Genomic DNA, 24,506 nt, shown 5'->3' on the forward strand with positions numbered 1-24,506 from the left:
TTTTGTCCCCTAGCGGACGCACAGTGCATCTGCAATATCAAGCGAAACGAGGGAAAAAAGAGGGATGAACGCCATGTCTGATCCCGCCGTGGAGGAGTGAAAAAGAGGGGGAAAGATTACAACCGAGGAGAGAGGAAAAGCGTTTGCGGCGGTTGGAGGTGATTAAGTCGGTGCAGGGTAAGAGGCGAGTCCCGGGGCCCGGACATGGCGGAGAACACCGCGGGAAGTGCGCACGGCTCGGCGGCGGCCAAGGCACAGCTCCGCTCCTCACCGCGCCTCAAGAAACTCGAGAAACTCGCCGTGTACTCTTCCTGCAAGGTACAAACCCATCTGCTTTATAGAAAAACGAATCAGGGTGTGTTGATATCAGAGAGGAACTGGAGCTGATGTGTGATAAAGCAACCTGCACTCGGAACTCTCGGGAAACTGCAAGCGCAGCACAAAAGGTGGCTTTAAATCCAATAGGGGTTTCCTTTAATGGTGTACAATATCTTTTCCCTACAGCTCCGTGCTGAATACGCTCTTCTACACGAACAAATGATTTGCGTATATCAGCATTTTGGTGATCCGGAGCGCAGTGTGGGATGTAAACACTGGGGCAGAGTTATTATGTGTGTCCGTGTTACGAGCTGTGCACGCACTCAGCTCGCCTACTGTAGTGGTATGGTTTGTTTAGGCGAGCCGGCGAAAGGCCTTTGTGACGTGTTAAATATGTTGTGATATTTAAGAGACATTGTGGATTTGTTTCGTCTTTGTTTTGACAGTGTGACAGCTGCGAAGGGGGTGTGGCCACAAACACGCAGCGCTCCGCCCCGTGCAGCGTCACTACCAAGTTCACACTTATCCACAGAGTGCACACACAAGAGGCTTCCAGAGCAAGCTGGAGTTCAAAACAATGCCATGTGGCCTTTGTGTACAAAAATGTTTCTAGCTTTCATTCTGCATTGAAAGTTCTTGTACACGAGCTGCGTTTCTGTACATCTCAGCGTCAACTCACTACTCACACCATTTCTATTAGTTTGAATGAAATTTATTAGAATGAACTGAATTAATGTGGAAACTTAGATGACGGGAAAACAATAAAGTATATACCGGCTAGCTTTGAAATTTACAAATTGTGAACATTTAATTATATTATATGACCAAAGGTTTGTGGGCACGTCACCATCACAACTATATGAGGTTCTTTCCCAAACTGTTGCCCCAAAGTCTGAAGAACACAGTTGTATAGAATGTCTTGTGTCCTGTAGCGTTATCGTTTTTCCTTCACTGCAACAGATTCACTGTTCCACCATGACAATGCCCCTGTACACAAATTGTCTGACTGTTTGGGGACAATTTAAAAACCACCAGAGTTTTGGAATGAGATGTGCAGTATTTTGGGCTCTACATATTTCTGGCTATGTAGTGTGGAACAGGATAAATGGACTAAATCTGAGTTATTTTCATCAGTTACTTTCTGCTTTTCTGGGGGGTTTTTCTATCCCAGATACAGCAGATATGAATGTTTCGAGCTTTGTTTCTGTCTCCTTGGACAGTTTCTCTTCTGTTCGCAAAGCCCCTGAGACTTAGACAACTTTTTTCACTAGTTTATTTGAAAGTATGCTTCATTTTAATATCTATTTTAAAGGGGCCCTAATCAATCATTTATGACAAGAAACAACCCTGCAAGTGAAAGAAGCACCAGTGGACCATTTAATGGTTCCAGCATTTTCTGTCATTATTTTTGGAATTTGTAATCAGACATTCCTCAGGCCAGGTCAGGACGTCCAAACAAATTCATCCCAAGAGCAGACTGTAAGATGATTAAAGAAGTCTCCAAAAACCCTAAAATATCATCACAGGAGATACAGCAAGCTCGTGCTGTAGTTGAGGTCTAAGTGTATAAATCTACAATCAGAAAAAGACTAAACAGCTTTAATGATCATGCGAGGTGTGAAGGAGGAAACCTTTACTGTCTGCAAAAAACATAAGGACAAGACTGAAGTTCAAGTCTAAAACTGAATTATTTGGAGACCACAACAGATGGCATGTTTGGTGTAAAACAAATACAGCATTTCAGCCAAAGAACCTCATACCAACTGTGAAACACAGAGGTGGAAGTGTTCTGGTTTGGAGATGTTTTGCTGCAGCAGGACCTGGTCAGCTCATCATCATAGACTATGAATTCTACATTGTATCAGAAGCTGCTTGAGGAACATTTGTCAAGGCTGAACTGGACCTTGAAACATGACAATGACCCAAAACATCCCAGTAAATCCACCAAGGATTGGCTGAAAAGTAAAAAACTGAGAATTGTGGAGTGAGTGGAGAATTCTGCATTGATGACTAGGGGAAACTTTCTTCCAGTTGATGTCAGTAACTGGTAGATATCTACAGGAAACGTCTCATTGAGGGGCAAACACTAGCTATTAGGGCACAGGGTGTCGTAATGTTTTCCTCAGATCAAACACTTATGTTGATTTATTTTGTTTAATAAGTGAAAAGTGATTTTATTGTTGTTGTTTACATTCAATTACATCACTTTCATCTACAGGTACAAATTAAAACAAGATTGGAAATTGTTATTTCTTAAAAAGAACTTCATATTTAACCGATAAACTGACATAAATGTACACTATATAACGCATAATTTTTTTAATGTAGAAAACCTAAATCTTTTCTTCTATACAAATATAAAAGCACGGTAAGTTTATAAAGCAGCTTTGGATCTAGTCTGTTCTATCGATTATCAATCTTTTAATTCTACCTGTTTTTTAGCATTAAGCCATGTGAGTACTCCAGTCTTCCTGTTCGCTCATATAATAGTTTGCTCCCACAGGCTGAAGGAGCTTGTAAGTGTAATGGTTGGAAGAGTCAAAACCCACCTCCTACTCCTCCACCTCCAACCCCACCAAGGGCTGAGCAGCCAAACTCTGTTAATTTGCTGGAGCCTTGCAGGAGTTGCAGCCACCCTTTAGGTAAGATATGTGTGTTCAAGGCTGTAAAAACAGTGCAGAACTGAATTTTGCTTATAACATGTCATTTAGGCAGCCTGGTTGGATGGAACAGACCAGCTGAATGGATGTTTCTGAAGCTGGTAAGGTTTCATCCCTCTCTCATTGGCCAGGAGATCATGTAACACATCTGGAGAACGTATCAGAAGACGAGATGAACAGGTTACTGGGCATCGTGCTGGACGTGGAGTATCTCTACACGTGCGTCCACAAAGAGGAGGACGCTGACACTAAGCAAGTTTACTTCTCTCTCTTTAAGGTGACTTCCATTTTTATTTCTTATGTTTGCTGTTCATACTGAAACCACCTTCCTGTTTGTTTTTGTTTGTTTGGTTTTTACCTGAAGCTACAGTATATAGCTCCATGCTGTTCTCTTCTGTTTAGCTAAAGATGGTGTATGTGGAGTATGTTAGTACCAGATAAGCTTGATGTGAATTTAAATCTTCTTAGCTGCTAAGGAAATGCATCCTGCAAATGGGGAGGCCTGTGGTGGAGGCTTTAGAGAGTCCACCATTTGAGAAACCCAACATTGAGCAGGTAAACAGCACAAATCTTCACCAGTAATAGAACAAAATGAAAAAACAAACAATATTTAGATTAGAACATTTGTAGAAGTTGGAGAAGATCACATGGTTGTTAATAAATTCCTGATAAACTGCATATAAAGCTTTGATTAGATTCACACTGTGATATCAGCTTGTCTTATTGTCATTTGCTCAATAAGACAATAAATGTCTTGACTGTGTCATGACAGACTGCTGTGTGTTTTAGGGAGTGAATAACTTTGTACAGTACAAGTTCAGTCACCTACCATCTAAAGAGCGACAGACCATTGTGGAACTGGCCAAGATGTTCCTCAACCAGATTAACATCTGGCAGCTGGAGACACCATCGCAGAGACGACAGCATGTTCCCGTCGATGACGCAGCTGGATACAAAATCAACTACACAAGGTGTTTATGTTTTCAGTTATTTAGGTAATTTTTTTTAAAGTTGATGGTTTTGTAACAGTAAACCTGGTGTCTACACGAAATCAGCCTGTGGAAGAGAGAGGGGTGCAAATAAGTCACACTGGAAGCTGAATAGTTATAGGAAATATGCTAAATTAGGTTTTGATGGCATTTACCTGATGGTGTTTGGTGCCTGTTTGTAATTTTTTTATTATTGTCAGTGTTTATATTTGTATCTAGGTGGTTGTGCAGGAAATAGTATTGCTGTGCATTGATTTTTTTTATTTATTGGAGTCAGCAGTGTTTGTGTGATAAATGGTATGATACATGATGTGTGAAAGGTGCATTACTCATATGAGCGATTTACACTCTGAATCTGTTTAATTTCAGACATTCTTAAGCCACCTATAATCCCTATACCTAACATAGCTGTTTTTGGTGTCCTACTTGAGCTGATTTTAAATTAGACTTCAATGATAGCATGTGACACACTCCTAGCTAGGCACTTTATTCTCCTGAGATGGAAGTTGTCTAACTCTTCCACTCCCCTTTTCTGGATTAGGGATGTTTTACATCTAGAAAGCTTGGAAAAACTCCTTAAAGCATCAGAAACTTTTCCTTGCTTATCCAGAGAAGTTAATGTTTCCTTTGTATTATTGGTCCCACTGTGTATCGTCAATGTTAATATTACTGTAATATTGTGTACATACTGTATATTAATCAGTATGTCAACTAGATTTATTTATTTAACCATTCAGTCAATTGCTGTTTTGCACAATACTTTACACCTCATATAACATATAACCTAGTACATAAGGTGTAGATATGTTTAAATAGATCCCTCTTGTTTAAGTTCCTTTATTTTTGCACATGTACTGTATAATATATAGTATGTACACTGGTTGGCGCTGATTTTGTGTATTGTCTTTTGTATATTGTATTTGTGTATTGTCTTGTAGTGTTTGTTTGCACTGTCATTTTGTCTCACACAGATGCACGTTGTGTGTATAGGACTAACTTACTTAAATCCCTAGCTCTGTGTTGTTCTATGTAGCGCCATGGTCCTGGAGAAACATTGTCTTGTTTCACTGTGTGCTCTGTCAGATATATATATATATAGTGTAAATGACAATTCATATTCAAACTTAATGTATTTGTATAGCGCTTTTAACAATTTCCATTGTCTCAAAGCAGCTTTACAGAAGTATAGAAACAGAAGAGAGAGAAAAAAAATTAATATATAATAATAATAAATAAATAAATACATAATTGAATATAAACAATTTAAGTTTATAACTTAAATTTATTTAATTGATTCATAACTTGACTTGACTTTGCTTGTGTTCCAGGTGGCTGTGCTACTGTAACGTGCCACAGTTTTGTGACAGTCTCCCGCGCTACGAGGCCACACAGATCTTTGGGCGAACTCTGCTGCGTTCTGTCTTCACCATCATGAGAAAACAGCTGCTGGAGCAGGCCAGGCAGGAGAAGGACAAACTGCCTCCTGAGAAACGAACACTCATCCTTACACACTTCCCCAAGTGAGGACATGCATGATCATCTTCACACAACTTGTAAATGTGCATGCTGTGGTCTGTTATATTGTGTGTTTGTGTGTTTTTAGATTTCTGTCTATGTTGGAGGAGGAGGTATACAGTCCAAATTCTCCTATCTGGATTGAAGACTCCATGGGTGGAGCTTCAGGGGGACATATCCCTAGAGGTGATTAGAGTTTTCCTAAAATATCTTAAAAAAAAATAAACTGCAGCACTTAATATGCAACTATGTAATCTATCTATAGCACAGTACCACGCATAACCAGTGGTGTCAAAAGTATTCACATTCATTACTCAGGTAGAAATATAGATACTAGGGTTCAAAAATACTTCTGTAGAAGTTGAAGTATCAACTCGAGCTTTTTACTCAAGTAAAAGTGTAAAAGTACTGGTTTCAAAACTACTTTAAAAGTATAAAAGTAAAAGTAATGCAAGGAAAAAATTAAGGACAAACGCTTAGGCTGTGCCACAGGGGTCTATTGTGCACTACCAAACCTCCTTAAAAAACATATTTATAAAGGTCATAATGACTATAATGTTATATTAATATGATAATGTTGAAAAATTTGGGATGCACTAGGCTACCTGTTTCAGCCGCATACTGTATATGCCCATTGAAAAAGAACGCATTTTAGTACAATGCAAATACATTAAAGAACCATATATGTGTACTACTGAGCTGTGTTTCATGGAGCAGAAGATATGACTAGTTGGCTATAAGTATTGTAATGGTGCATCAATAAACTTTATTAAAACAAACACATTGGACAAAGAGTTACTAATAGGCTTTGTTCAGCCGCAAAAGCAACTGGTTCTCAAAGTTCTTTGAGCCAATGCATGTTCTTCTTGGCCTGAAGATCAGCCCTGCAACACTAAACAGTCTTTTTCACGGCTGCTGAGGCAGGGAGTGTTGTATTAAGCTTAAGTGATAGCTGGCACACAGCTGGGAAGGACTTCAGTACCTCTACTGTGTCTCTTGGCACCCCAGGTACACATCCAACTGCTGGGTCATTTCAAGAAGGCTGTTCTTCTTCACAGAGGAAAAGAAGTTTATTAGAATAAAGAAATTCATACAGATTTAAAACAACATGAGGATGAGGAAATGATGACAAAATTTTTCTTTTCTTTTTCTTTTTTATCCCTTTAAAGCTGTTTTAGGACCACAAGCAGCTGCTGGCATGACTGAAAATTAGCAGTAAAATCATTTTAAACAGCATTTGGCTAATAGTTGGGCCTATTACTGTAGCTCTTTACAAGGACCCATAGGGCCCCATACAGGCGCGTGCACTTTCATACACAGACATGATCATGACTATCCTTAGTACATAACTTATCAACCAGCTGTAGATTATAGCTTTGCATAATTAACTTACAAATATTGCATATAGTACCAATATAAGATCAGGTAACATTTGGTTAAATTTGAATTTCAAATCTCACACTGAGCCACCAAACTAGTTTGCATTATAGCCTTCTGGTAGCAAGCAAAACATTGGCATGTACCCAAGTTTGCCATAGAAAACATTGCAAATTTATTATTATTAGTACGTTACTAGGTCACTACAATATTGTCAATAATCGACTGATAATAACAAAATCTATAGCTTTGCACAATTAACTTACAAATATAGCAATAATTTAAGCTCAGATAACATTTGGCTAAAGTCGAATTTGTTAATACTTGACTGATAACAAAATTTCAGCTTACCTCAATATGCTTTTTTAAATTAGACGGCGAGTTTTTGAAAGCCATTAGCTCGTGGTATTTGGGCTTACAGCGCATGCGCAATGATTTATTTTTCCATCCAACCAATACAATTCTTCGGCCAGAGATGTATAAGGGTTGGGGTTGGTTGGTCTTCTTGGTTACCAACTCCCTTGCTGGTGCTTGGTTGTTGAGACATTGATTTTGAGTTTTGAGCCTTTACCACGGACATCTTCGTACTTGGCTCCATCTGCTATGTCCAGCGTTGCGGTAACTGAAGTGTGACATGATTTGTGTCATGTGCAGGTGCGATGGGTCGCGTACAAACCAATAGGGCGTCGGAATGGTATATGTTTATACTTCTCATCCAACCACAGTCAGAGTCACTCTATCCGGATGGAGCGATTTATGATAGTTTTTTTTAATGATGACAAGCCGGAATGAAAACAAGCCAAAATGAAATAGGAGTAACGAGGCTATTTTTAAAATGTAAGGAGTAGAAAGTACAAATAATTGCGTGAAAATGTAAGGAGTAGAAGTAAAAAGTATGCTAAAAAATAATTACTCTATTAAAGTATAGATACTCAAAATTTCTACTTAAGTAAAGTAACACAGTATTTGTACTTCGTTACTTGACAGCTCTGCGCATAACATAACATAACAGTCGCAAAATAACCATGCAGATGTGGGACAGCAGCTTCAGGTCATTTTCGGGGAGAAATGTGGTCTGCTGGGATTTTCACAGGGAATGGTGTAGTAAGTGAACGACAATTCTCTGTGGAAACACTTTGTTGAGACAGAATGAAGGAAAAAAATTAACAAATTGCTTCAAGTAGCCAGTAAGGATAGGATATTTAAATAATAATTGATTAATAATTCTTTGCAACTGTGGTGAGCAGTAAAGCAGCTCAGCATGCACAACACATAAAATATTGAGGTGGATGAACTACAATGGCAGAAAAGTACATTGTTATCCACCATCTGCAGCCAAGAACAAGAATCTGAGGATATCAAGGGCACAGACTCTGGACAATTAAACAAAAAAAATCATCTTTTTCCTGTCAGTTTATTTGCTCTCAGTGCATCTTCAGTTCTTTGTGGCATAGATTCTACAAGATGTTCGGAACATTCCTTTCGAGACTCGGCCCCATGTTGATATGATTTCACCACAAAATTCCTGCAGATATTTCAGGTGAACTTTAATCCTATGAATCTCTTGTTTTACCACATATGTTGTTGTAGTCCATGTCCATAAGATTCCTGCGTGTGTTCTGAGATGCTTTTATTTTCTCTCCATGGTTGTAAAGAGAGTTGCTGCTTTAGTTTGTCACAGCATTCAATAAAACTCTTATACAGAGACTGTTGTGAGTGAAAAACAGGAGAGCAGCAGTTTCTGAAATATACCAACCAGCCCGAGATTAGACTTTTTCCAAATTCTGATATTTGATGTGAAGCTGAATGCCACATGGTTGGCTGATTGGATAACTGTGTGGTATTTTTAATATTCTGAAATATTAATATGTTATGGTCGAATTACTTAAACAGGCTTTTTTTTTTGCTTGGTTTGTAGTTTTTTGTTTTTATCAAATGTATCTCTGCTTGTTGTTTCTGATGTTTCTGTTATTTCTGATTGGTGCAGTAATCAGTGCACCACAGGTAACACGGCCACTCTACTGCACCACTACGTCCTCCCCTGCTGGTCTGACAGGAACAGGCAGCATGAGTCCAGTACGCAAAACTACCTCCGCTCTGGAACCTTGCGCAGGTTACATGTTGCTCACTTAACACCACAGTTATGCTCAAACACTGCAACTTTGCCTTGTGTTACTGCTACATTATAGTTAATGTAGGGCATATCATAAATGAATATTCAAACAGGAAATTTTTGTTTTTAAAATAAATATGCAGAATATGTTTCTGTGTTCAGGTCATTATTATGCAAGAGAATCAGGGTAAAATTTTAAAAGTCTTTATAAATATGAGAAAACAATATTGCACTTGACGTTCTGGTATTCCCAGTGTTAAATGCCATGAATGGTTTTGTAACTATTTATATTGGTCAGTTTTAGCCACCATGTTTTTTTGCACCAACTGAAACATTTGTGTGGGTATATGTGTGCATGTGTGTCTGTGTGTGAAGTTGGAGACAAGCGAAAGTCCTCTGAGATGTTGTCTCATGAGGATAGTAAGAAAGCTCGGGCAATGGGAGACATTCCAATGGAGCTGATTAACGAGGTCATGTCCACAATCACAGATCCTGCTGCCATGCTTGGACCGGAGGTACACAGTCTGTGTGGTTTGTATTCAGTGTGTTTGAAGTAATGTGATGGAAAATTACTTGCAGTTGTGATGTGGATCTTGCATTGATTGAAGGATTAACTAGAAAGCAAAAGGCTGAAGTCAAGAAGCTGTTTCTTACACTCTGTCACGTTCTCATTACACTCTTGTCACATTCATGTCTCTTGTCTCTCAGACCAGCCTTCTCTCAGCTCACTCTGCACGGGATGAAGCTGCACGCCTGGAAGAGAGACGAGGAGTGATAGAGTTTCATGTCATTGGTAACTCCCTCAACCAGAAGCCTAACAAGAAGATTTTGATGTGGCTGGTGGGCCTTCAGAATGTTTTCTCTCACCAGCTGCCCCGAATGCCCAAAGAGTACATCACACGCCTTGTCTTTGACCCGTAAGTGTCTCCATATCTTCTGAATGGTATCAGACAATATTACAATTTAGACATGGGTCACTTTTAGATGAAACGATTTAATTACAAAACTTTATTATGATTAATATGAAGCCAGTGATGACGATCTGATGGTGTATGTGCTTCACATGCTGTCAATATAAACAATACCAAAAGAACAAGGACACCTGAACATCAATATATATATATATATATATATATATATATATGTGTGTGTGTGTGTGTGTGTGTGTGTGTGTGTGTGTGTGTGTGTGTGTGTATATATATATATATATATATATATATATATATATACACGTATATATATATATATATATATACATATATATATATATACGTATATATATATATATATATATATATATATATATATATATATATATATACAAATATAAAAATATATTACAGAATCATTACGAGCATTATTATGAGCATCAGCTCTATAAACCTATAAACTAATGTCATTGTCAAAAATACGAACAATCTGGTAAGGAGGTTTGTTCATGGTAATAACTTATTAAATTACAGGTTAATCGATGTACACGATTTAGCCAAATATATGTACCACAGAGCTGATATGGAATAGTTTTTCAGTATGTCTTTCTGTTCTGTAGCTGTTCTGTAGCTCTGTTATGTAAGAGATGTGATAGACAGTTGTCTACCAAACTTTGCCTGAGCAGTATATCTAAAATAATACACAAATCATATAGTAGTACTGCAGTTTTATTCAGTCAGCACTATGCCATATTGGGTTTTGTGGAGTCTTACTTTTTCCATTTTGTGTTTCAGGCAACATTACCTAAATGAAATATTAGTAAAATTGAACTCTTGGCTTTCCTACATTTAGAATTGAGTGGAAAAGCAACCTACCTATGGGGGAATCAAACCCAAGTATTCCGCATGACAGGCGGAGATACCATCCACTATACTAACGAGGAATAAACGGCTCCAGTCTTGAAGGCTGGAAGTCTTTTCTAAACCAGATGATTTTCTCTATGGGGTTTAATCGAAGCAAAGATCAATCAAAAGCGAGCAGGCTGGGTGGCACACAAACTGTGGCTAAAACACTGAAATCCACTGGGGAATTTCTCAAGGCCAGCATATGGGTGTAGACTGGCCCTGCCCCAGTCCGGGTTGAATGCCGAACATAGGGTGCAAGGTTAAGGGATCAAATCAACCTGTGTGGCATCTTGCTCTCTTATTGACTCTTGGGGCATGGCAGTACTGCTTTTGTCAAACCTGTTCTATTATACAGTACTAACAAGGATCAATTTGCTGCTTTTTTCAGAGAAGTGTGATCGATCACAGTCTTCCGAGTGACAGGCAGAGATACTGTTCATTTTACTGAAGATGATCAGCTGGCTTCAAAAGTTCAGTCTTTTTCCTAATTTAACACAAAAACAGCACAATTCATTTTTTTGTAAACCAGATGATTTTCTCTATGAGGTTTGGTTGAAGCCGAGATCAGTCAAAAGCAAGCAGGCTGGGTGGCACACAAACTGTGGCTAAAACACTGAAATCCACTGGGGAAGTCCAAGTTGAATGCCGAAAATAGGGTGCCAGGTTAAGGGATCAAATCAACCTGTGTGGCATCTTGCTCTCTTATTGAGTCCTGGGGCATGGCAGTGCTACTTTTGTTAAACCTGTTCCATTATATTAACTAGGATCAATTTGCTGCTTTTGTCAGAGAAGTCTCGAGTTTCTTACAGTTGGAACTAAAATATAACCTCCTCATCTGGGAATCGAACCACTGTCTTCCGCAGGCAAGTTGAGGGAAGTGCAGCTTTTGTCCGAGATGTCTGGGCCTTCTTAGAGTTGGAACTAAGCAGAAAAGCAGCCTCCCCGTCGGGGAATCGAACTTCGTTCCGCGTGACAGCCAGCAACTGGGACCGGGTTTAATGCGGAACGTAGGGTGCCCGGTTATCAAATCAACCTGTGTGGCATCTTGCTCTCTTATTGACGCAGTGCTCCTTTTGTCAAACCTGTTCCATTATACTAACAAGGATCAATTTGCTGCTTTTTTCAGAGAAGTGTGATCGATCACAGTCTTCCAAGTGACAGGCGGAGATACTGTTCATTTTACTAAAGATGATCAGCTGGCTTCAAAAGTTGTCTTTTTCCTAATTTAACACAAAAACAGCACAATTCATTTTTTTGTAAACCAGATGATTTTCTCTATGAGGTTTGGTTGAAGCTGAGATCAGTCAAAAGCAAGCAGGCTGGGTGGCACAAAACTGTGGCTAAAACACTGAAATCCACTGGGGAAGTGGATCAAGGCCAGCATTTGGGACTAGACTGGGCCTGCCTTTTTGTCCGAGATGTCTGGGCCTTCTTAGAGTTGGAACTAAGCAGAAAAGCAGCCTCCCCATCGGGGAATCGAACCCCGGTCTTCCGCGTGACAGGTGGAGATACTGTCCACTATACTAACAAGGAACACCTGTCCTGAAAATTGAAGGGTGCCAGCAACTTGGACTAGACTGGGCCTGCGCCAGTCCGGGTTGAATGCGGAACATAGGGTGCCCAGTTAAGGGATCAAATCAACCTGTGTGGCATCTTGCTCTCTTATTGACTCCTGGGGCATGGCAGTGCTGCTTTTGCATGCAAGAAAAAAAATAAATCGTGCGTACGATTTATTAATTCGTAAATTGTGCGTACGTCTTTGCCTACTTGTCATGTCCGTGGCTCCGTATGATTACGAGCTCATCACATTCAAATTTTAACTTGAGAGTGCGTTCATGACCAATAGTATTTAACTAGTTACTAATATTTACCCTAATTCCGAAAGCACGTGAAGGCAGCATAAAAACGCTGAGCTCTTGTGCAAGAGGCTGCAAAAGACGCAAGACGTGATAGTCTAGCCTGAAAAAATTCTAAATGCTGTTTGAGCATTAGAAACAACATTTACAGGATTGGTTATGTAAGTTTTTGCTATAAAATCGAAAAAAATGCTTAATTTGAGCAAATTTCGATATTTTCCTCAGCAGACGGCGCAAAGCGGGAAAAATGGGTTGCGCTGCCCAATTCTGCAGGGGCTAAATGGCGATGTTAAGTGGAAGCATTTTACACGGCTTACTTGACTAAATGAACAAAATAACTGTGTGTAACCCAACTAGCAACAAGCCATAACGTGCTTAGTGTAGTTTTGCTTGTAAACGTTATTGATAGCTAACACTAGCATGCTATGAACAGAGAAAAAAATCAAGATTCGGTTACTTACCCCGAATTTCCTTGCCTCTTCTTCGTTAATCTGTATTCCAGCTTCAATTATTTTCTGAATTAGTTCATCCGTGGAAAAACTCGACAGGGATGGACAATTAACCGACATTTTCGCTCATTTCACGCACTCCTATTGCAAGTGAGAAAGAAAGTGCACTCACTGTGCAATGCGCAAAGAAGATATCCCACCTTCTGAATAGATGAGCCAATGGCTTTTAAATTATGATTTTGTGATCTCTGATTTGCTGCATAATGTACCTTAAGCTTGTTAAAAGTACAATTACGTACCCTTTGCTGTCAGAACTAATTTTGTACCTTTAAATTAAAACAAAGGTTCACAGTTGTCACCTTAAGGACCATTTCCTGTACCTTACAGGGTACTTTCACGGCAAATGTACCTTTAGGTACAGAAACGATACCCCTGTTTTTCTGTGTGTAAAGTGGTTCTGGAGTACCATTTATTCAGAAGACTTCAGTGTTTTGACACCAAGATTTGTGAAATGGCCTGCTGTAAATCAGCTTATTAGCTCAATAAGGTTTTTTGAGCAGATGTAATATGACATTACATGTACAGCAGGTTTTTTTTGAGCAGAGGTAATGTGACAATGTTTTGACATTATCGTTTCGATAATAAGTCACACTTCTTCGCTACTTTGAGCAGGTTTTACTGGGTTCTTTGTAATATTTATAACAGGTATAAATTATTGACAAAAGACAACTTTACTGTTAGCAGCAAGCAGCAGCACACCCACACAAACTATTTATCATATTTGACTGGCTGATAAACACCTACTTCCTTGTCACACAGAAAACACAAGACTCTGTCTCTGATCAAAGATGGTCGAGTGATTGGAGGAATCTGCTTCCGGATGTTTCCATCGCAGGGCTTCACTGAAATAGTTTTTTGTGCTGTAACCTCCAATGAGCAGGTCAAGGTGAGAAAATATTTAATATTTAATAAAATTCTTAAACTCCTGTGATCCATTGCTTCATCAACAGTTTGTTTCTAAAACTTTGAGCTCTCATAAACTTTTGTGACTCTGGCTTCTCTCAGGGTTATGGAACACACCTGATGAACCACCTAAAAGAGTATCACATCAAACACGAGATACTTAACTTCCTCACGTATGCTGACGAGTACGCTATTGGCTACTTCAAAAAGCAGGTCAGTGAGTCATTGGTGGTATTGAGTAGAGTTGACACCAATCCAATACCAATGCCAACCAGTTTAGTTCTTTTTATTGTTAAAGCAGGTGATATTGTTGTGCTAGTCTTTACCTAACAACAGATCATATCAACAGTTTTCCATCTGATCTAGCACTTATAGGGAGCTTGTATTCATTAATCGAATGAAAATATAATTATTTTATTTGATCTGAAAAAGAGAAATTGCTGGTTTCACTGTTGTCTGTCTGGTTGTTTCACCCATTAAAAAACAAAATAACAAATCAGAAAACACAACAACATTTCAGACAAACCGGAAAATTTAGGTATAGTTTGCGAATGGAAGTCTTACTTCTGATTGGACGATAAATCTGTCACTCAAGATTTACAGGAAGTACAGCAGACTGCAGCAGAAGAAAGTAAACTCCTGTGTTTATGAATGTATAAAAATACATTGTTCTTACTGAGGATTAAAATATGTAAAAATTTCTGCAGTTTATGTGAAAAAAATCTGGAGGTTTTACAAATAAGCCACAGAACATAGTTTATAGTATAGTTTGAGTGAAAGATGTATCGTCCTATTAGCAGTAAGACTTCCATTTACAAACTATACCTACCTTTTCCAGTTTGTCTGAAATGTTGTATGTTGTTTTGCACATTTTGGCCACTGTACTTTTCCTGTTAATAAACACTGGTGAAATTGTAGAAACAAAACTTCTACAACAGAAAGTTTAATGACTTGTTAAATGACCTTTTTTTTTGTTTTAGGGATTCTCTAAAGACATAAAGATTCCTAAAGCCAAGTATGTGGGATACATTAAAGACTATGAGGGAGCTACGCTCATGGGCTGTGAACTCAACCCCAGCATACCATATACAGAATTCTCTGTCATCATTAAGAAACAGAAAGAGGTGTGTTTGTGTGTGTGTACTTACAGTTAGGATTAACCCTAACCCTAACCCATAACTTTTTCTCACCTCTGGGATACATTTATAACTAATAATTTTTTATTGAAGTTGGATTTTGGGAATTTGTCTTTAACCTGTCAACCCTGTCCATGAGCTTCTACCCATGAGCTTTCAAGTTGTGCTTTACACACAAGTCTGAAGCTTTCTGTCATCTTCCATCTGCTGTCTATTGAGGAACTTTAATTGTGTCTTACAGATTATTAAGAAGCTGATTGAGAGGAAGCAGGCACAGATACGCAAGGTGTATCCTGGTCTTTCCTGTTTTAAGGAGGGCATTCGCCAGATTCCCATTGAGAGCATTCCAGGCATACGTATGTTGTACCTCTGATAAAGAGATATGTAATGTATTATTTATTTTCTGATTTGAATAATTACATTTATTTCTTGGTTTTTGTAGGTGAAACTGGGTGGAAACCAATGGGGAAAAGGTAAGAGGCAAAAAACATTAAGCTTTCATTTCTTTCTTATTATACAATACAAACAAATTACATTCACATGGTTAGAAGACAGTTTGACAATAAGATATATAAATAAAACAAATAAATAAATATTAAATAAATATAATAGTTTACCACCTAGGTCTGGACAATCTGAAGAAAATATCACAATTCTCAAAGGCATTTTTTCAATACACAATATACACCGATCAGCCTTAACATTAACACCACCTGCCTAATATAGTGAAGGTTTATTCACTTTCTGCTGCAAAAACAGCCCTGATCTGTTGAGGCATGTTTGAGATGTGGTTGAGATGGAGATGTGTACTTACTCTGCAACAATGTTTAGTTGGGTGGTTCATGTCACTGTAACGTCCACATCAATGCTAGGACTCAAAGTTTCCCAGTCCAACATTACCCAGAGCATCACACTGTCACCACCAGCTCAACTTCTTCCCATAGTGCATCCTGGTGCTATCTCTTTACCAGGTAAATGACACACACACACACAGCTGTCTACATGATGTAAATAAAATATGATTCATCAGACTAGACCTCCTTCTTCCATTGCTCTATGGACCATTTCATTATAATGATGCCCATTGTAAGAGCTAATGGTGATGTCCAGGAGTCAGCATGGTCACTCTAAAAGCTCTGCAGCTCTATAAAAACCAAACTGTGATGCTCTGCATGATCGGACTTCTTTTTATCAGAGTCAGCATTCATTTTTTCAGCAGTTTGTGCTACTATCCCACCCCTGACAGGAGTCACTGTAATGAGATAATCAATGTTATTCACGTCACCTGTGCTTTTAGTGTTATGGCTCATCAGTGTGCAGATATAAATTGGAAACTTGTTGTTTTCACATCTCAAAACACAGGGTGAGTCATATGAGTTGAGACATACTGTACAACTTGAGTTACTCACATGTTGTGTGGAAATTTCCGAAGCCTCTGTTTGTTGTTGGTTTGTTACAGCAGAGAGGTGAAAGATCCAGATCAGTTGTGTAGCACCTTAAAAACAATTCTGCAGCAGGTTAAGGTAATACATAAAAAAAAATAATAATAATAATAATAATAAGGTAATAAAAAAATCAGCACAGATTATTTGGAAATGGTCCTTGATTCTTTGTGTATGTGTGTGTTCCTTCAGTCCCACCAGAACGCATGGCCCTTTATGGAACCTGTAAAGAAGAATGATGCACCTGGATATTACCAAGTCATTCGCTTTCCTATGGGTAAGAATTATTTTAAAAACCTAGCGTTCAGTTACAGTTGTAACTGTACAGTAAGTCAGTGATGAATGTTTCAAGTCAAGTCCAGAAGCTTTTATTGTCATTTCAACCATATATAGCTGTTGCAGTACACAGTGAAATGAAACAACGTTTCTCCAGGACCATGGAGATACATAGAAAAAAGACTCAGAATGCTCTCAATGGTCCCTCTGTAGAACGTAGCCAGGATGGCAGGATGAAAATGGGCTTTTCTCAGCCTTCGTAAGAAGTAGAGACACTGCTGGGCTTTCTTGGGGATGGACCTGGTGTTGAGTGTCCAGGTGAAGTTCTTTGCTAAATGAACACCAAGAAATTTGGTGCACTTGACGATCTGTACAGACGATCTGCCAATGTTCAATGGAGAGTGGTCGCTCTGTGCTCTCCTGAAGTCAACAACCATTTCTTTAGTTTTATCAACATTCAGAGACAGGTTGTTGGCTCTACACCAGGCAGTTAGCTGTTGCACCTCCTCTCTGTTTGCTGACTTGTCATTCTTGCTGATGAGACCCACCATTTTATTTTATGGTGCCTTTCAGAACACCCAAGGTCAACTTACAAGCAATATACAGGACACTGCATAAGACAAAACACACAACAAACAAATAGCATATACATATAAAGTGCATTTAAGTCTCAATAAAACATATAATAAGAAAGCCTATATAAAAAGATATGTCTTAAGATGCGTTTTAAAAGTCAACAAGCACTCGCTATTGCGAACATTGAGGGGAAGAGAATTCCATAGGCGGGGGACAACATAACTAAAAGATCTGGCACCCATAGTAGTAAGCTGAATCCGAGGTACCACAAGAGAAATTGAAGATGAAGATCTAAGTGCACGTGAAGGAGTGTAAACCTGGAGAAGTTGAGTAAGGTATTGTGGTGCAAAATTATGAAGTGCCTTATAAGTGAGTAGCAAGATTTTGAATTGAACTCTATATTTTACTGGAAGCCAGTGCAGTTGCTGGAGAACCGGAGAAATGTGATCAGTATAAGGCATTCTAGAGAGACTAGTGACTAGTGCGTGAATGAGAACTGCAGTATTATTATTTGAAAGAAAGGGACGGAGACGATTAATGTTGCGCAAATGGAAGTATGCAATCCGTGTGATATTATTAATTTAAGAGCTTTAAAGGATAGTGTGCTATCCATGAGGACACCCAAACTTTTAACCTGAGAGGAAGGACAGATTGCAGTATCGTCAGTATGTAAAGAGAAACAATTAGATTTAGACAAAAGATCTAGTGCCAACAAGCAGAGCCTCAGTTTTATTGCCATTTACCTTCAAAAAGTTCGCTGAGAGCCAGTCTTTAATTTCACCTAAACAGCTTGACAAAGATGGCGGAGGAAAAGAACCAGTGGGTTTGGCAGACAGGTAGAGTTGGGTGTCATCTGCATAGCAGTGAAAATTAATACCATATTTCCTTAAAATATCACCAAGAGGAAGCATATATATAATGAAAAGAAGTGGTCCCAAGACAGAACCCTGGGGAACACCAGTGGTGACTGTAGATGTTCTTGAACTAAAACCTTTTAATTGAATACGCTGATTGCGTCCAAATAGATATGACCTAAACCAAGACAGAATAGTGCCAGTAATACCAATGGAAACTAATCTGTCAATAAGTATGTTATGTGAGACAGTATCAAAGGCAGCGCTCAAGTCTAGAAGGACAAGTATAGTTAAAAGCCCAGAGTCAGCTGCCAACAGTAGATCATTGGTTATTCTGACAAGAGCAGTCTCAGTGCTGTGGTAGGGACGAAAACCAGATTGGAATGTTTCATACAAGTTATTATTGGACAGATGTTCATGAATTTGAGTTGCAATACACTTTTCATGTACCTTAGAGATAAATGGTAAATTTGAAATTGGACGAAAATTTTCAAAATTAAATGGATCACCCCCTGGTTTCTTAAATATGGGTGTAATAATAGCAGATTTAAGAGATGGAGGTACAAAACCAGAACCAAGTGAAGCATGAACAAAAGGGCTGGTAAACAACCTTTTACTAAAGGAGTTGGTAGAGAGTCTAACTGACAAGTCAAAGATTTAGATTTACCTATCAGACCCACTGTCTCTAAAATAGTTGGAAGTGTAAAATTAGAGAAAACAGAGTAGGGAGGTGTGTGAGTGATAGACTGACAGGAGTCATTGTGAAGGGTACTTGCCGTAGGTAATTGCCGATATACATTTTCAACCTTAGATATAAAAAAAGTCAAAAAGTGATCACATAGGTCAGTGGAATACATATCAGATGGCAAAGAATCAGGTGGTTTCAGAATATTGTTTACCACTAAGAAAAGAGACCTAGAGTTCCCATTGCTAACTCCAATTGCGTTTGAGTAGTAATCAGATTTAGCTTTAGTCAGTGCATTTTTATTATTTTGAATATGTTCAGCATACATTTCTTTATGAACAGTAAGGCCAGACCTGACATACAGCCGCTCTAACCTACGGCCTTTAGTTTTAGGTTCACGCAGTTCAGGTATAAACCAAGGAGCTGAATGTACAAATGAAACAGTTCCAGTTTTCACAGGTGCGAATTCATCTAAAATCATGTTCAGTCCATCATAATAATGTTTTACCAGTTCAACAGTCAGATTTACTGGAGAAATCAGATTTACTGGAGAAGATGGCAAGTTCATCAGCAAAAGTAGGCAAATCAATGTTCTTAATATTCCGAAATGTAATTGGGCGACACAGATTTACCTTAAAAATAGCCAGTTTGTCATAAAATGACACCAGAAAGTGATCTGATATGGATAGATCAGAAACATTACAATTAAAAGGTGTTATACCAGAGCAACAAATAAGATCAAGAGTATGCCCCTTAGTATGAGTGGGCAGTGTGTTAAATTGTTGTATGCCAAAGCAATCCAAACATGATAAAAATTCGCTTGTAAATGCATTACTGACATTATCTGTATGAATGTTAAAATCACCCAGAAGAATAACATTTGAAGATATGGAACATAGATAGTAGATAGTTACAGTATGAGGATGGTAGGAATCGCAACATTGATTTTTATGGCAATTGAATCAAAAGAAGAATATGTAGACAAAGTTAAATGGGATACTTTCAATTTCTTTTTATAAAGTATTGCTAGCCAACCTCCCCTTCCCGTTTCATGAGATTTACAAACATAACTATATCCTGGGGGAACAGACTGGTTTAGATGGAAAAAGTCATCTGGTTTCTGCCATGTCTCAGTTAGACAGGAAAAAGTCAAACTCACGGTCAGACAGTAGATCGTACACCAGGGGTCCTTTAGTGGAAAGCGATCGTATATTAATTAATCCAAAGGAAAAATTGTTTTTACCAGAATCGTTGCCAACTAATCTGGCCGGGTTGATTAATACACAGTCCGATTGACAGTCCGTGTAAGCCTCCTAGGTGGGCGTGATTTAGATGACCAAAAGGACCGTATTTGATATGAGCCATCGATGTTATAACTCCGCAGAGACCCGCGATGTATATATTTAATACGTGGTATCTACACAATATCCAAGGGAAGATGTGGAGCTGAAGATTAAAAGAACGCAAACGGAGTTGAATAAGTTCCGCCGCTGAATACTGGAGCATCGTCCATGCTACTGAGTGGTATACTGCAGAAAGGACGACCCAGATGTAGTTCATCCGCACCAGTAGCTGAATGATCTTCATAGTTGGACCACGTATCAGAAGTACCGCAAAGAACAGTCAGTAACCGGCAGTCAAATTGGCAACCGCAGAGAGCGTCAACAGTCATAGGTACACAGGTATATCAACCAGCGTACAAACCTGCCAAATCAGCGTGGATACAAAAATCAGACTCCTTAAATGATTTAAAAACAGTTCATAGATGCATCCATGCATCCATGCATTCATAACCGCAGGACAATTTTGAAGCAATAAAAGTTTTAAAATTCCTTTGAAAATTTCTTCCCTGAGCAGCAGCAGCTAATTGCGGCAGCGTTCACCCTGAAGTAAAAATTATTGAAAAAACTCATCAAAAAAACTCATCAAAAACTTGATGATATGGTTCGATCTGTGCATTGCTGCACAGTCGTGAGTCAGCAAGGTGAACAGCAGTGGACTGAGCACGCAGCCCTGAGGGGCTCCAGTACTCAGTGTGGTGGTGCTGGAGATGCTGTTCCCGATCCGGACTGACTGAGGTCTTCCAGTCAGGAAGTCTAGGATCCAGTTGCAGAGGGAGGTGTTTAGTCCCAGCAGGCTCAGCTTCTCAATAAGTGCTGAGGGATGATAGTGTTGAATGCTGAACTAATTTTTTCTTTTATGTTCTCAAATGTCACATTTTTTAAATATTAGACTCATTAATGTCGTTATCACTGAATTCAGCTAAATTTTATTTGTATAGTGTCTTTAACACTGGAAATCGGGATGTAGATTTATAAAGCATGACCCTGATGAACGAGGTAGAAAAACACCCTGAGGACACATGAGGAAGAAACCTGAGAAGTGAACCGATCCTCTTCGGGATGACAGATTATAAATCAGTTTGTGTAAACAATTCTATGAATTGAAGGATGTCATCAGTAAAAGCAACATTCATTCATTCATTTTCTACCGCTTATCCAAACTACCTCGGGTCACTGGGAGCCTGTGTCTATCTCAGGCGTCATTGGGTATCAAGGCAGGATACACCCTGGACAGAGTGCCAACCCATCGCAGGGCACATACACACTCTCATTCACTCACGCAATCACACACTATGGATAATTTTCCAGAGATGCCAATCAACCTACCATGCATGTCTTTGGACCGGGGGAGGAAACCAGAGTACCCGGAGGAAACCCCCGAGGCACGGGGGAGAACATGCAAACTCCACACACACAAGGCGGAGGCGGTAATCGAACCCCAACCCTGGAGGTGTGAGGCGAACGTGCTAACCACTAAGCCACCGTGCCCCCCAGTAAAAGCAACAGTCTTTTTGAAAAGTTGTTGAATTTTATTAGGGATGTCAATAAACAACTAAAAATAAAAACTAATTGTGATTTATTAGATTAAAAATGGACCTATAATACATTTTCATACAAAGAAACATGGAAACCTGATTGTAGAATCCTGTATTTATTCATTTTTTCACTGCCTCCTAAAGTTTTTTGAAACACCTGCTTAATGCTCTCTCTGTACTCTCATGTAAATCTCTGCTGGTGAATTATTTTTTTCTTACAATATGATTCAACCCATGAAAAGTTGCCATCTGTTCCAGGACTGTGATTATAAACTGAATGTTTATGAAGTTGTTCTTGTGCATGTATATTCTTAAATGTTTTTTATTTTATTTTACATTTTTGCTGTTAGACTTGAAGACTATGAGTGAGCGCCTGAAGAGTCGCTACTACACCACAAGGAAGCTGTTTATGGCGGACATGCAGCGAATCTTCACTAACTGTCGGGAGTACAACCCACCTGAGAGCGAGTACTTCAAGTGTGCTAACCTGCTGGAGAAGTACTTCTACATTAAGATTAAAGAGGCTGGCCTTATCGACAAATAGAACCATCTGAGGGAATCGTCTGCACGTATTTTTTTAATCCATTTCTTGCACTTTTTTCTCCAGTGGCACTTGTCAGACTTTTAAGCATGAGCTCTTTCCAACATGAAAAGGTTTTACACTTCAAACCTGTTCCCATAAAATTGGTTGTAGCACAAAAAATGTATGTTAGCAGCGTAGATGATCTGGGAGTGATATGTGTACCCGGGTGTAATCTGCACAAGGACATCTTGCTGCGTACATTGTGCCCCTCATGAGTCTTAAACATTTCCCCTGCCAAAAGCAAGATTTCACAATATAGGTTTGAGTGAGAGCCTATATAAGTAATCTAACTTTAAATAATAGCTGTATATTTTCTATAGTAGAGAGTTTGGCCTTGTGTAGATGGACATACTTTGTACATCATGCAAGTGACATTACTCAAAAAGCCACATACTTCTGCTACATTTTCTATGTAAAAATCTGGACTTATTTAAAGATATTGTTATAAATACAAGCATTTGTAAGGTGAAGGTCCATAAGAAAACGGGTTGTTGCTCTGCATCAGACACAGAAGTCTTACTGTGTTTGGTCTTAACTGCTATACAAGTGATGAAACAAACACAACCTTGTAGTTAGGCAACAACAAAAGAAAACGTGCAATAACTCAGATTTGATGTTTTGTAAAATGTTTGTACTTTTAAATCTTTAGAAAGAGATGGACTTTGTATTATGGAATTTTATAGAATTATTAAACTTTAGATCAATCAAAACTCTGAGAAATTACACTTCTGAACTTCTAGTCATTAGTAAATGCAATCAATTTATCCAGTTACCCCGAGGTGATGAAATCAGAACAGGACACACATTCAGTGAACTTCAGAAGCCACTCTCACTTTCAAGCTGGTGATCAGTGAGAGATTGTACAAAATAAAAACAGGATATTACCCTTTTCACTGCAGTGCAAACAGTTTCATATGTCTGCTGACCAAGAAAACAGTGAACATATAAACAAAGAAGAAGAAAAATAAAGGATTTGACTGCCAGTAGTTAATTTGAGAGAAATAGGGAGGAAAACCCCTTTATAATTGAAGTAAATTTATTCTAAGAAAAATATTAAAAATGCTTTTAAAAAGGGTTTTAATGCTTAGCATAAATTTTTTAACAAGCCACGTGTCTCATTCATTGGCTCCCTTGTATTTTTAGTACACTCTGCAAAATTCCTTTGTCACCATAACTGCACTGAGAATCTGATAAGGCTTGAAGAGGCAGAGAACCAGTGTGTGAAACAAATCACGATACAGACCTGGGAGTGTGGTGTGCTAAAGGTGCCATGCAGCCAGCCTACTGTTATGGTTGGTACAATGTCTGACCCCGGTACACAAGGCAGATGCCCCTTTTCAGTTTGGACAACATCTGCAAAAGGGAGGTGGGCCACCCTTTGCAGCTATAACAACATCCACTCTTCTGGGAAGGTTTTCTACAAGGTTTAGGAGTGTTTATATGGGAATTTTTGACCATTCCTCCAGTAGTGCATTTGTAAGGTCAGGCACTGATTTTGGACGAGAAGGCCTAGCTCACAGCCTCTGCTCTAATTCATCCCTATCGGGTTGAGGTCAGGACTTGTCAAGACAAGTTCCTCTACACTAAACACACAAAAAGAAACATGAGGAGAGATGAAGGTAAAGTAAACTGATGATACATATTTTAAACAGAATGAAAAGAATCTGGTTGTACAGTATTGTTCAAAATAATAGCAGTACAATGTGACTAACCAGAATAATCCTGGTTTTTAGTATATTTTTTATTGCTACATGACAAAGAAGTTACCAGTAGGTGCAGTAGATTCTCAGAAAACAAACAAGACCCAGCATTCATGATATGCAAGCTCGTAAGGCTGTGCAATTGGCCAATTAGTTGAAAGGGGTGTGTTAAAAAAATAGCAGTGTCTGCTGTTGACTACAAACTCAAAACTATTTTGTACAAACGTTTTTGTTTCTAGGATTTAGCAATCCTGTGAATCACTAAACTAATATTTAGTTGTATGACCACAGTTTTTTAAAA

At 38.7% G+C, this 24,506-nt stretch overlaps 1 protein-coding gene across 4 annotated transcripts; it reads left to right on the plus strand.

Moving 5' to 3' along the window:
* Positions 1 to 25: 25 nt before the first annotated feature.
* kat2b (K(lysine) acetyltransferase 2B) lies at positions 26 to 23,398 on the plus strand. 4 transcript variants are annotated; one of them, XM_060865945.1, is made up of 20 exons: positions 26 to 318; positions 2,822 to 2,960; positions 3,110 to 3,255; positions 3,447 to 3,533; positions 3,768 to 3,949; positions 5,296 to 5,487; positions 5,571 to 5,668; positions 8,847 to 8,972; positions 9,348 to 9,487; positions 9,681 to 9,889; positions 13,932 to 14,058; positions 14,178 to 14,288; positions 15,056 to 15,199; positions 15,453 to 15,567; positions 15,654 to 15,684; positions 16,084 to 16,182; positions 16,509 to 16,574; positions 16,674 to 16,734; positions 16,846 to 16,930; positions 22,273 to 23,398. In XM_060865945.1, the coding sequence occupies exons 1-20, from the start codon at positions 205 to 207 to the stop codon at positions 22,464 to 22,466; spliced, it is 2,466 nt and encodes an 821-aa protein (XP_060721928.1). In that variant the 5' UTR covers positions 26 to 204; the 3' UTR covers positions 22,467 to 23,398. The 4 variants fall into 4 exon arrangements, with proteins under 4 accessions (XP_060721928.1, XP_060721929.1, XP_060721930.1 ...); XM_060865948.1 differs by lacking the exon at positions 26 to 318 and having other exon boundaries at positions 2,821 to 2,960; positions 3,030 to 3,255; XM_060865946.1 differs by lacking the exons at positions 16,084 to 16,182; positions 16,509 to 16,574 and having other exon boundaries at positions 27 to 318; positions 16,671 to 16,734.
* The last annotated feature ends 1,108 nt before the right edge of the window (positions 23,399 to 24,506 follow it).

This window comes from Tachysurus vachellii, chromosome 3 (genome assembly GCF_030014155.1).
Source record: "Tachysurus vachellii isolate PV-2020 chromosome 3, HZAU_Pvac_v1, whole genome shotgun sequence".
Classification (NCBI taxonomy): Eukaryota; Metazoa; Chordata; class Actinopteri; order Siluriformes; family Bagridae; genus Tachysurus; species Tachysurus vachellii.

Coding starts and splice junctions, on each gene's coding strand:
- kat2b (XM_060865945.1), top strand. CDS start 205: ATGGCGGAGAACACCGCGGGAAGTGCGCACGGCTCGGCGGCGGCCAAG. Junction 9,488..9,680: donor CTGCCATGCTTGGACCGGAG/GTACACAGTCTG, acceptor CTTGTCTCTCAG/ACCAGCCTTCTCTCAGCTCA. Junction 16,735..16,845: donor CAATTCTGCAGCAGGTTAAG/GTAATACATAAA, acceptor GTGTTCCTTCAG/TCCCACCAGAACGCATGGCC.